At 37.4% G+C, this 13,912-nt stretch overlaps 1 protein-coding gene and 1 long non-coding RNA gene across 2 annotated transcripts in view; one reads left to right on the forward strand and one right to left on the reverse strand.

The window, feature by feature from the left end:
* Positions 1-5,275, forward strand: part of LOC130413920 (uncharacterized) — a 95,127-nt gene extending 89,852 nt beyond the window's left edge. The window contains exon 5 of the long non-coding RNA XR_008905559.1: positions 5,211-5,275. This is a non-coding gene — a long non-coding RNA (uncharacterized LOC130413920). The remainder of the gene's footprint in view (positions 1-5,210) is intronic.
* A 2,887-nt stretch (positions 5,276-8,162) lies between these two features.
* On the reverse strand, positions 8,163-13,901 carry anxa2a (annexin A2a). The gene is made up of 13 exons (XM_056739461.1): positions 13,823-13,901; positions 12,954-13,014; positions 12,375-12,465; positions 11,596-11,690; positions 11,396-11,509; positions 10,903-10,993; positions 10,740-10,819; positions 10,534-10,593; positions 9,292-9,385; positions 9,114-9,209; positions 8,902-8,960; positions 8,609-8,731; positions 8,163-8,494 (listed from the first exon to the last, which is right to left on the reverse strand). Exons 2-13 carry the CDS (start codon positions 13,002-13,004, stop codon positions 8,435-8,437), a joined length of 1,014 nt encoding a protein of 337 aa, XP_056595439.1. The 5' UTR covers positions 13,005-13,014; positions 13,823-13,901; the 3' UTR covers positions 8,163-8,434.
* Positions 13,902-13,912: the final 11 nt, after the last annotated feature.

A 13,912-nucleotide genomic window follows, 5' to 3' on the forward strand; every position in this document is an offset into this window, starting at 1 on the left:
CTTTTCATTTCTAATTTGTCTAGACTCATTTGTAAAAAAAAAACGTATTGTGAGATCAGTATCGGGAATCGCATCGCGAGCGGAGTGAATCGTTACATCCCTGTAGTGATAATTTTTCTGGATAAGATAGATTTTCAGCCTCCCCTCATTAACGTTAAATCTGTTGATAGCGGAGAAGGCTGTATTAATATGCAACCTCCCGTAATGTTTGCCTTAACCAGTTCTCAGGAAGTTACGATGACAAATATATCATCTGTACACATTATCACAGAGTCACTGGCTTGTACAAACAAGCCGGAGAGCCGCGGCAGTTGCACAGATGATTAGAGCCACTTCACATGTGATCATGATTAGCGTCGTTGGCTTCGGGCCACCATTCCACCCACCGGTACTGACTGTGCACGATGACCACCACACAGGCAACAGTGTCAGGATGTACTTTATTCTTCACTATATCTGATCATTATTACATTATTACTAATGATAGGTGATTGATACTATCCAAAAGATTTCACATTGATACCTCAGCATAGAGTTTTAACACGGTCCCTAAAAATATTGGACGTGGGGAAATGTTTTCACCTGTTTGACAAATAATGTGCGAAAAATTCCTTAAATGTTAAAATATATGTACGTTTTGTTAATAGTTTTAATGATACTGCTAAACATTAAGAAAAGAAAACTTCAATAAAATAATTATGAAATATGGAAATAAATGAAATAATGTATTAAATAGTTTGCCACAACCTTTATTATTAAGACTTTTAAGACTTTTTACACTAACGTCAGATAGCTGCACCACTTAGACATTTCTTTCCTTATGCTTCAAATAAGCACAATTTAATTCAATTTTAAATGCTTTAATAAATGTTTTAAATAATTCACATCATACCAAGCAGTTTTTAAATGCAAAGTATTTTTATTCCGTCAAGAAAATGACTTATTGTTTTGGAAACCTCTGGAGCATAAGCAGTCTTCAGTATGCAGTAATGCAGATATAATCTGGCTTCGGGCGTGAAAAGAGGCTGAGACAGAGCTAGAGGAGGAGGAGAGAGGATGAACTATAGGCTTTGCCACAGGGAGATCTCAAAGCATCAGCACACAGGGAGAGGAGAGACAGGGCTCCCTGTAGCAGCCCTCAAACAGACAGGCCTAAAGCATTACATATTGCTGATCACACCCGCCCTCCCCTGTCTTTGTTGAGCACATCAAGATAAGTTTGTGTTGCAACGATTTTTCTTTGGCTGAAGTTGTAAAGTTAGATTTTTCAATACATGTTAAGATGAGAGAAACAAGTCTATGTAAAATTATACTGTTAACAACAAAATAATTTTACAGTACATGCTTTGCGTCTGCTAACTGCCGGACTCCTGCATCTGGCCCAAATTTAACGTCCGGTCTGTGTTTAGTCACGGGTCTTGATTTAGTGGCTAACTTTTTTTATTAACTATTTATATTTTATTTATATTCATATTTTATTTTGTCATTTTTAGCGGCATCTAGCGGTTGTGAATGGCAACCAACGACTCACTCCACCCTCCTTTTCGAGACATTATGGAAGCTGGGAGAAGACTAAGTTCTACTCACCTATTCGCATCTTTTAGTGCTTCTATAAGTTAATTTATTTACGAAACGTGTTCTGTAGAGCAGATTCTCAGTTTAGAGCTAGAAACAACATGGCGACATGGCAACAACATTTTATGCAAGCAGATGGCGGTGTGTGTACATAGAAATACCCCATTCTTAGGTAATAAAACATAACGCTTCATCATGTACGGTCTTTATACAACTTTGAACACGGTTATGGATATTATATTGCATTTCTGTCATTATTTCCTTCAAAATATTAACAACTGGACCTTTAATTGTATAAGATTGATTAAATCTACTTAACGGTTATTTGAATCTTTGCAGCGGTACGGAAGTTAAGTTTGGGCCTCATAACGTTTGTTATGTTGTTGCCTCTGAAATCAAATTGTCTACCTTCAAATTCAAAATACTAAACAAAAAACTTTACAAAGCTAGCAACTAAATTGCTAGCTTAGTAACATGCTGTGGTAAGGAAGGCGGGACGGGAGCCGTGAGGCGGGGCCGGTGGCGTGAGTGATAGTTGGAATCAGCTGTGCGCACACCGGTCCCACATATCTCACGGAGGAAATCGGGAGCATAATACGATGGGCTACAGGACTGCTGATGAGAGAGGACCGGGCCTAGACATATGTTTACGTTTATATTTATGTTCCGTGAGGTGGCTGCCGGTCTTTTATTTCCGTGTTATTGTGTGTATTACTCCTTCCTTCTCTACTTTGAACTGTATTACACATGCTAAGAAAAATAATTCAAATAATTTATTATACAATATTTTACATTTTATTTTATTTTACATTATTTATCTTACTGATGAATAATGTATATAGTTGACATCATGCTTAACTCTATCTCCCATCTGGGCCATGTCTGCCTAATAACTTTTTTGCTATATAATATGGGAACATCCTATCCATGTAGGCCACTCATTACTTTTTTAAACATAGCCGCAAAGAATAGACAACATTTTTTATTTACCTAGAAAGGCAGTTTTATACGAGGTAACGTTACTTCGCAAATGAGGAAAATATAAACGCACGCAATCATTAGTAGCCTTTGCTGTGCAGTGACAGAATGACTCTTAGCAGACATTTCTCTGTTGTGAGTTTGAGCCTCATAAAAGGAAGCTGTCATGACAACGCCAAAGGCACCAAACCCTTCCCCGCATCCAGAGAGAGTGCCTGCTGGAGACGGGCCACCTCTCAACACGTCAGTACTTCAGCCCAGAGGGTAGAAAAGCTGAGGCTGGGGTCCTTGTTTACCATGCGCACAGCCGACTACGCCGCTAATGAACCCACAAGACCTCCCAAATATAAAATAATGAGAATTAAGGAAATATTAATCGATCTCTGGCTTTTGGTTGAAAAGATCCTCTGGTCTGGCCTGTGGAGATATAGCCTACTGTTCCCCATAGTTTTCAAAGATGTCAGGATGGGAACGGAACACACACAAGATACAAGGATACACACATGTCCATCTATGACTGTATTTTTCCCATCTAGTCCATAATTAAATATCCAGAATAGATAGGCGCGTGCGTCAGATGAAACCGCCTGGTAAACTTCTGGTCTGTGTTTGATTATTGTTTATATTTAATTTGGCCTATATAGATATTTAATTTACATGAATTGTATTTAATTACACAACTACGCAACAGTTATTGATATATTTACGGAGGTGTACCGGAAGTTAAGTTTGGGCCACACAACGTAATGTTGTTGCCACTGAAACAGCCTAGCGATTGTAATATTAAAGTCACTGTGAAACGGAAGGTGCGATCCTTTTGATGCCTTTCCGAGTGAATTTGAATTTCTAATGAGAAAAATAGTGGGCGTGTTTTTCGTCTTTTATTTGCGATTTGATTGGGTGTATATAACAGCTGTTGCATTTTGAAATGGAACTGGCAGGAGACTGACATTTGAAGGGGAGGAGTTAACGAATGCTCCGCCCCAGAGCCATTGAGAGGGAGAGTCGGGTCATCTCTGTCGACTCCACTGGAACAGTTCTTTCATAGCAATGGTGGTTCATGGAGGCTCTTAATAGAGGATATGCATTGACATCACTTTCCCACATGAACACACCGGGACAAGCCCCCCTTGAGCACTGGGACACATTTCCCTGAGTGGTAAAACACGCGGCAAAATGGCTGAGAACAGGGGAAACAGAAACCGGGACTAAAACACTCAATTATTGCTGAAATTACAAGGAACGGGACTCTACGGTTACGGTCGCTTATGCTTACGGCTTCACTGCGACTTACAGAGTAATCAGGTGTTTCTGGACACTGAATGTTAATTGCGTTTCCTGATATTGTAAGCAGCCATTTTGCTGAATGTTTTGCCACCCAGGAGGGCACGCTCCGGCGCGCTCACGTGGTGTTAACGTGGTAAAGTGACGACACGTGCATTCCCTCTATAGTTCCCGGAAGTTACTAGTAACGCATGAAGCTGCAACTAAAGAGACCAACTGAGGTCAACTTTTATCCCATATAAAGACAAGCCATTTAATGAATAAATTTTTTTTAAAAAGCATTTCAAGAGAAAACTTAACTTCTTGGAACTATCTGAAGGCTCCACGAATCACATTTCACGCGAAAATTTCGAACTTCCGTTGGCGCAACTCTCTCTCTCTATGTCTCTGCTCTACCTGTCCTTTGAGATGGATTGTCATTACAGGAAGTACAATTTCAGATTTTAACTGAAGTATTATTTCATGCAATATTTCATGAAAAATAGACATTGTCATTTTGAATTTCACTGGGACTTTAACGGAAAAATCCCCTTTTCCAAATGCGTACTTTACCGTAATCATATTTGAACATACTTGACCACTTGCCATTTATAACGTCAATCATTTGCTTTCTACCTCCACGTTTCTTCGGAGAGCTCATCTCGTCGTTGCTGTGGCCTCCTTTTGACATTCATGGGCTCCGGGTCTTATCTGAATGATTGAATGCCGGCGTTTGCTACGGTAAATTGCGTCGTTTCAATCCGGGGAGAACGTTCCCACTGGATTCAGCGCCGGTCCCCGTGGGCCAGCTTTCCTGAAGAACAGCATGTTGTACATCCACATAAAAAGGAAAAAATATGAGAGGTACTCTCCTCTTTATGATGCAGAAATTAATCTGTCACTGGAGCCGGGTGTAAATCTGAGGCTTGCTTTGCAAAATACTGTTTTAACCTCCTTTACTCTGTATTTTATCTTTTATGGGCAATAAACATAAAACAGCACAAAGGGGAAATGTCCTCATCAATATTATCACAAAATGATGATAAATGTGAAGGCGCATAAACTTGGGGAAAGAATTTCGTCCTCGGGTGAAACAGGACTGCTGAGGTTCTTAACAATATCAAAACTCATGAAATAAAATGAATCTGAATAATTTGATGTTTATTATCTACGTAAATATCACAATGCTTTGATTTCAAATTTCCGTTTTATACAGGATTTTAACCAACATTGTATTATAAAAATAGACAATTGTATTGGAATAGATTTTTTGTCTTATGTTCAGTAAATAATCTGTAGGCTATAATTGTTCATCATTTTTGTACTATTGTAAAGGGACAGTTTTTCTATGTAGTTTACAGTTACAGTTTTGTTCAATTTTGCTTTATTTATAGGACTAAGGGTCTGTTTGTATACATTATCCCCAGAAGTGTCGGGTTGGAGAATCTCTGAGTATAAAGGTGGGTGCTCTTTTGGCCCTTTCCATAAATATTTTTCTTCCTTTTCATCTTCCATTTTTTTGTTATTGTCTCATTATGTTGCAACCTCTCTGAAGGCCTGCTGAGCCTTTGTCCTATATATAAATGCATTGACTGATCTTCAGAGAGCGCAAACTAAACAGAGAACACATCTCGAGAATCATTTTTCTGCTATATGCTTCTTGAGTTAGCTGGAGGTTAAATAACATTTTAATATAAAAAATAACGCCAAACAAACACAGCAAAACATAATTATAAGAATGAGCTCGAGAATGCAACGTGTAAACCATTATTGCAACCATAAAGCAAATTCATGTGAATGATGAGCCAGTGGTAGATTATTAGGCCTATAGTGAAACGACTGACAACCTTTTTATTATTATTATGGGGATGACTGGAGTGTCAAAATATGATGCCTGATTCCCTCTAGTCATTAGTAAGAACATTTATTTTCTAAAGCTTTTATTCGAATTAAATTGCGACTCATGACAGAATTGCTAGGGAAAATGCTCTTTAATTATAAAGTCACAACTTTTAATTTCTTTTGAAATATACGGACAAAATATTTCAATTTCTCAATTAAACATTTAGTATTTGTTATTAAACAAAAATGATTAGTTAAAGCTCAGACACAAACATCAAAGAGATCCCACAGATAACGCTGTAGGATTCACATACAGATCCTTTGGCTCTGTCGCCCTCTGCTGGATAAACATACGAAATGTAAAAAGTTATACGTACATAACAGTGACCCTCAAAACGATTTGACACTTTAAAACAACAAAATGTTCCATGAGAGAAGTAGTTACTATTGTAAAAGTAAATGCAAAAATGGTTTGTAAATTCTTATTAAAATCCAAAAACGAAAGGTCTGTCTTCAATTACTCACCCTCAAGCTGTTCCAAACCTGTATAATTGTCTTTGTTCTGTTGAACACAAAGATATTTAGAAAAATGTTAGCTATATTCAGTTATGGGACATCATTCAGTACCAAAGTAGATTTTTTGTTCTATCGAACACAAAATGAGATATTTTAAACTGTTTGTTTTATTTTTCCTACTATGTAAATGGAAATGTCAATGGGAGCCAATTCTCCGAATTATACTTATCAATTCTATTTTAAGTATCAATATCATTTGAAAAATGAAGAAATTCAGAAGAGGGTTGGAAAAGAATAATATTAATTGATAATTTGTTCCTTTAAGTTCGGGTGGTTGAAATCTCTGAATATGTTTTTTGTGTAAATTGTTATACTTAATTTCCTGAGAAACGTATATGTATTTTTGTAACTTCTGAAAGACATAACTAAATGAAAAAATAAAAATATAAATTAAACAATTACAGGTTAAACCCGTTTCACAGGTTAACACCCACCTGATTTTAAATGAATGGTGGCCTGGTGGGACTTTAATTTTGGCCTGGGCTAATTTTAGAAATTCTTTTATTATTCTTCAGTGTGAACTTTATGATAACATTTCCTTTATAAAATAATTGGTTCAGGCAGGACTAAATAAAAAATAAACCTTATTTTCCTCCAAATGTTCAGCCTTTTCTAGATTCTGCAAGGGGGTGTAAACTTTTGACTTGGGTGCAAATTAAACATTTTTAAATTTTAAACATTAGAATGGTCTTTTCTGTTCTGTTTCTTTCTCAAAACTGCATCGTGGCATTTTCTGCTGTATCAACACAGAAAGCATCCGTGCGTCATACATATACAGTATTGCTGTGTTGACGTTTTGAGCACAGCCCTATTTAAAGCCTTTTTCCACCTGCCCCTTTAAAGGTCTCTGCACGGCCCTGCTTCTGGGTCACTGATTACCTTACAGGTAGACCTCAGCTTGTGAGAATGCGAAACTGTGTGTCCCAGCAGGTAGCAGCACAGGTGCTCCACAGGGAATTGATCTGTCTCCATGTCTTTTCACCCTCTACACTTCTGATTTCCAGGACAACGCAGTCATCTTACTTGCAGAAATATTTTCTGATGATTCTGCTGTTGCGGGGTATTGAGAAGGGACTGAAGATGGAATACAGGGCACAGATCAACAGCTTTGTGGAGTGGTGTGAAGCTACACAAAAACAACAAAACCCATCCCTGTCTGTGTAACTGATTGTGGACTCTTACGAAAAACCTAGTGGTCCACATTGACAAAAACTCAACTAGTCCAAAAACATGGAGGCAATTTAGGGCCAGAGTCGACTGAAGTCCTTCAATGTGAATAATAATAGTCTCTACCAGTCAGTGGTATCCAGTTCCCACTTCTATGCTTTGGTGTGCTGTGGCACTGGTTGGAAAATGGATGATGTCAACAGACTGAACAAACTTATCAAGAAGGCGAGGTCTGTCATCGGAGAGGATCTAAAAAAATATGCTTTTTTTAATGTATTTTTGAAATACGGTAAAAAAACGCACATTTATAAGAGAAACAGGAGGAAAGTGTAATTTTACAGGGGATATCTGGCGCCCCCACATGTGGCCAGCTGTGTCCCAGCTACCGTTTTTTTTTTAAATAGTCACAAACTATAAAATTACAGAACAAGACAACACATGTACAAGAAAGATGGGGAAAACTATTTAATATTATCCTTGTATCCTATAATTTTACAGAAAAATATATTTTAAGGTATATTTCAGTTTTTCCAGTTACAGAAATTTTACAGGGTTTTTTATGGATTTTTTGTGCATCCCTCAAAGGCACCATTGACCTTCTAGTGGACTAGTAGGCCACACCTTATTCACATCTACCCGTCAATAAAAACTTAAATGTCACTAGCACACTTTTTGTTGGTTCAGCATTCTATCTATTCATCTATCCAACAACTCTACAAAAGTCTATGGTTGTAGCTTCAGGACAAAAAAATCAAAAGCAGAAAAGTTACGTCTTTATTTCTTAGTATACAAAATGCAATAAAAGTACTAATTTCTGCCCAGAAGAGTGCAGATGTGTATATATATTGCAATAACAAGCACCAGTATTGGTTCACTTTCAGTCAGCTGTTAAAACTAAAGAGCCTTTAAACAAAAACGGCACAGTCTCTAAAACTGCAGGGACTAAGGGACTATATCAAGGTCAAAGACATAGATTTCTGTGCTGAACTCCAGTCATTCTCGTGGTCCTTCCTGGAGTCTGCAGGAGTTTATTTTAATCGTCTCCTGCACAGAGACTCAAAAGGGCCTTCTGGTAGTCTCCCTTTGTGTGTTCCTAAAAAAGATGCAGATATATATTTCAAGTTCTTGGGGTTTATAAAATAGTAAAAATATTCGTTTTTTTTTAATAACGGCATGTTACTGTGCTTAAAATATTATTTCAACGTACAGTAATGGTATGATGCAAAGACTTTCCATGGTGAGCCTTAAACTCTTGTCTTATTTTCTTCAGGTCCACCTCACATCGAGACACCATGATGCGGGTCACAACCTTTTCCTTCGCTCCTTTGCTCTAAAACACAGAAATGAGCAACAAAGGAAGTTATAAAAAGCGTAGCGCCGCCGCCTGATGCAATTCTAGCGCAAACCATCTGCAACACCAGCTTATTTCTAATACTTTCATAATCTTTAAAGAATAGGTTTTTACATTCAAGCAGTGTTGGTGGATGAAACATGTTTTACCTTCATAGCGTCTTGCAGTCTGTTGGCAAAGTAGAGCTGTTTGTTTTCAAAGCACTGAACTGAGGAAGAGAGGACAAAGAGATTAGGTATGGCTGTTGGGGTTAATAGTCACTTTGGAGAAACTTTAAGTCCCGTTCATACCAAGTGGTAAAATAATTTTAACAATAAAGCAAAAGCAAACGTGAAGTACTTCATTTAAAACCAAGTCTTACCCAACGTGAGGAAAGACTTCTCCAGATCTCCTTTCACCTCCTTGCGTATGCTCTCCTGCATGTCATATGGGCTGTAGCTCTTGTATCTCTCAAACACTGTCAAAAGAAGCACCAACCTGCATTAATTTCTGAACATCTTCTTATAAGATGGAAAGATAAGGGTCAAGGGCTCTAGAACCTTTCTGGAGGTGGGGAACACTTCTCTGTGACATGATGGAGATCCAGGTCTTCACATCAGTGCCTTTTATTTTGACACCAGCATCATACAGGGCCTGTGAGAAATATGTTATGTTTTTAATATATAGATATTAGTCAAGGACTAGAAATTGTGACTAGTGCTCATGGAGAAGTTTATGCCAGGGCATTGGTACAATTCCAGTTTTGCGTTGTATGTTTGTCTTGTTTTCCATAGAAATATCATTATATTCTTAAATAAAGAAGAATTATTTGAGAAGCAAATAATAAGAAAAATAAATATACTTGCCAAAATATCTGCCAATAGGGTAAGAAAAAGAAACTTGAATTACCTTATGTATTAATTCTCATTCATTTAATTGTATGTTTCTTACCCCATTCGCAGATATTTTGTCTTGTTACTCAATTTTGATGTTCCCTCCAGAAAATAAGACCGAATAGTTTAGGTGAACTTGATTCAGTTTGTCAAAAATGAAAATTCGGTCACCATTTAATCACTTTTGTTCTGATGAACACAGAGAAAGATATTTGGAGAAAAGTTTGTGATCAAAAAGTTTTTTGCCACCATTAGCCGGGTTTCCATCACCCCTCATTTATTCACATTTTGAAGTTTTCCGTCAGAAACGAGTAATGAAACGCCAAATTCCCAAATAAAGAATTTGCAAAAATATTAGAGCTTGCTTGAGGTGTTTTTCTTTTTTCTCAGTTAAAGTGAATAATGGGTTAAATTCTGACGTAGCGAACATTAAAGCCACGAAAGAAAGTGGCTTTCACCGTTGATTTTACCTTTCTGGTTTCCAGATCTACTGTTGAACAAAGAAATAAAAAATCAAATAAATTACTACTATGGTAGTCAATGGTGACCAAAAACTGTTCTGTTTATCAAAGAGAAAGATATTTGGAAGAATGCTTGTGACCAAACAAAGAAATTTTATACAACTTGAGGGTGAGTATGACCAAATTTCATTTTGGCTGAACTGTTTCTTTAAGAATGCTTAGATATTTGTACTGACCCAAATCAACAAAATTATTTCAGCTGTAATGAACTTAAATGAATTAACAGCATTCTTAAGACGAGGTTTTTAGTTTGTTACTCAGCTGCTAAAACGTGCCAACTTTGTGTTGTGTTCTATTCCTGGGTGGAGTTTAACCAGTCTATTAAAGCCAGATGTTGATTTAAAAACAGTTGCTTTGTTTGCAAGGAAAGAGAACCACAGAAACTCACTCTGGCGTCCTCGTCGATTTTCTGGTAGTCCACAACTGAGCTGGGTTCATCTCTCTTGGTCTGATGTGGAACATGATCGGGTGTCCAGGACAGGTCAACAAAGTTAAACATCACATTAAACAAAAAATGTGGATAAATGGTGGCTTAAGGAGTAATGAACATTAAATAAACAAAATCAGCCACAGCAGAAAAACGGTTCACCTCACCGAAACCAGAGCCAGCAGAAGTTTCCCGAAATCTCCGGACGTGTCTCCAGCCACATCTTTATCCAGGTCCTTCTTGAACACTGTGACATAAACATCCATGTTCCATCACAAACGCACGTATGGTTATTGCCGCGTTGAAGTTCTCTGAAGGTCCAGTACTTACGTTCCTTGTAGACTTTCTTAATCTCTAGGAGCTCAGCATTGCTTCGAGAGCAGAGAATCTCGATTAAAGACTCCTCATCTGTTCCCAGACCCTATAACAACCAAATGTTGTGTCAAGCTTTCATTTATTACAGCATATATACACTAACACAAAGTCATAGTCAACCAATGTATTTAGTCAAAGCCACTTCTACATTAAATGAGCTACGTGTAGAATTTAGAAACGCTTGTTATTAGTGACACCAGTGGCCATTAAGTGAACTTCAGCCTGCGTCTTGAACAAAACAGTTACAAAATTGACAATGATTGACTGACAAATACAATAATACATAACATTTTGTACATATATCGGCTTTAATAAATATGAAATATAAACTAATTGATTCGCCTCCACATACAAATTTAAAGTCAATATGAAATGTGCACTTATAAGACCCACGAATCCATAAAAAGGACAATTTTGGGCCAATTCTGTCTTGGATGTTAAAATTTACCTTGATGGATGCTTTGATCTCGGTGGCGTCGTACTGGGAGGTGCTCTTCATGAGACCAAGAATAACAGTCTCCAGTGGACCAGACAGCGCTGCTTTAAGAGCTGTGATCATATCCTGAGGAAATATGACCAGTGACCATTACTGGAATAAAGATCGATATTATAACTTCTATATACAGAAGTACACAGCAATATGCTGACCTTCTTGGCTCTCTTCTCATATGCAAAAGCAATCTCTCGCCTCTGGCTGTATATCCGTTTAGTGAGGATATCGATTATGGTATGCTCATCTACCCCTAAAACAAATAATGCCATATTAAAATAGTTACACTGTAACTCATTAATTTTAACAAATAATACATTATTAATTGGAACACATTGCTATAATTGTAATATTTATAAAAATATGTGGCAACACTTTTATTTTATAAAAGTATTTATTGTTGCCCATGAAATAAATAATATAATTTGAGCGAAACAGCAATTGTAATTGAAATTGGAAAATGTTTTATGAAATGATTGGCTAGCTCATAAGATGTGAACTCCAACATCATCACTTGTGTCCACTGTGCCTCCCCTTCTGGCTGCTGCAGAGGCGTTGGCCTGGAAAATTTTCTATGGTTAAAGGGCTTCCAAACAGGATGATGATTCATTTCTACCAGCGCTGCTCAGCTTTTAAGCCTCACAAAGAAAAGCAGCGAGTAAGGAAGGGAGTGTGTTTTCTTTAATGTTACATTATGGCCCGGTTTAGATAAAAGGCCTTAGAAGAAACATCTAAAGACAAAAAACTGGCTCAGACATATTTTAAGATATGTCATGGCAACTTATTTTCAGTTTAGAAAGCTCAAACATTCAGTTTAGTCTGGGACTAGTTTTAAGCCTCGTCTGTGAAACCGGATATTTAAGCTTTAACAAGACCAAACATCTGATCTGGTGTCGTGTTTGTGATTCCACCAGGGGCCGCTGTCGAGCCCACTCACCTTTAGTTTTGATGGCGGTCTCGATTCTTGCAGCATCTTTATCGGGATCAAAGTTAGGATCTGGGACCACTGTAGGGTAGGTGGTCTCTCCCTAGGGTACAACAATGTGACAATGTTATATTTAGAAGATTACGTTTAAACACTCCCAGACAAAAAAGTTTGGACACACTTGATATGGAAACGTCCTATAATGCACTCTGAAGTTAGCCAAGAGAACGCTTAGCCAGACCGCAAAGATAATGGCAACGCTTTTAACATTGATTCAACGTTACTATTACCCGCACTTTCTTGGCAGAGTTTGCAGAGCTGCACTTTAGACAAGGATGGATCCTTTGAATAAAGCTTAAAATCATTTTGATTAGGCCTACAAATTGTTTTCTTTCCATTTCCATTTGTTCCACTTCATAGTTTAATCCCTTCACTGTTATTCTAAAAGAATAAAATCTTATCAATAATAAATGAGTAGGTGTTTTGACTGCTCACTGGTGCTTTATGTTAAAGTAACAGTCGTTCTGTAACATTGCTAGCAAAATAACATTTTGGCATCATAAACATGGTAAAAAAACTATGAATACTTACACCACCCAGTGTCAAAGTCAGCTGACCCAGAAACTCAGAAATCAGAGACATCTTGAAATTCCTGTGGAGAGATGCCACGTCTGTTCATTTCAATGGCATTGTTCATTTTTAAAGCAATACTGCGTCTTTTATATCACCTAATGATTTGCTTTTGACTGCAACTTGAAGAGAACCGAGGGCACAGTTGGACACATGGAGTATCTCATAATCACATGCTTTAGTTATGTAATACAAAGTTGCAGAAAGAAGTGGGCACGGAAAGAACTTTATTTTAATGCTCTTAGTCACTTCCTGTGTGATATCCATCCATGAGTCACAAGACAAAAATTTTTTAACATTAAAACTCTTTTGTCACACTAGCAAGAAAAGCCAACTGCAAAGACTTTTGTACTATTGTCCTCACAGTTAATCACTCAAATTATGAGGAAACCAAAACCTGCTTAAACTTGAAAATACAACACAATACAATGTGTTGCACATGACGTTTAGTTGCTAAGCAATGAGACAAATAAAGTAGGCTACACGGTAATTTTTCAAAATTACTACTTAATAAACCCGGGCAAACAGACACACCCATGAAAGAGCTTGCTGGGAAAATTCCCCAAAGCATGCGAGGCAAATCCACGTATCATGTCTCACAGCCATGAAAAGAGTTTTAACACAAACCTGAAGTCTGGGACATTTTAAACAAGTCTAAATGAAATCTTTTCTACGCAATAAAAATCACAGCACAGAACGTTTATAAAGTTAATCTGATGTAACATAAATCTAGAAATTCTCTTCCTGCTACATAAATGTTTCATTTAAAACAAAATAAAGCATTTCTTATAAAAGTTACGGTATTTTAAAATAGGGAGATGTGAACTGACCTTGGTGAGCAACAGAGCTGCGATGATGTGCAGAACAATCCCTTCAGTGGAGTGTGAGATGGGTGTGGTGGCTAAATACCAGAGGCGGTC

This window comes from Triplophysa dalaica, chromosome 24, assembly GCF_015846415.1.
Source record: "Triplophysa dalaica isolate WHDGS20190420 chromosome 24, ASM1584641v1, whole genome shotgun sequence".
NCBI lineage: Eukaryota > Metazoa > Chordata > Actinopteri > Cypriniformes > Nemacheilidae > Triplophysa > Triplophysa dalaica.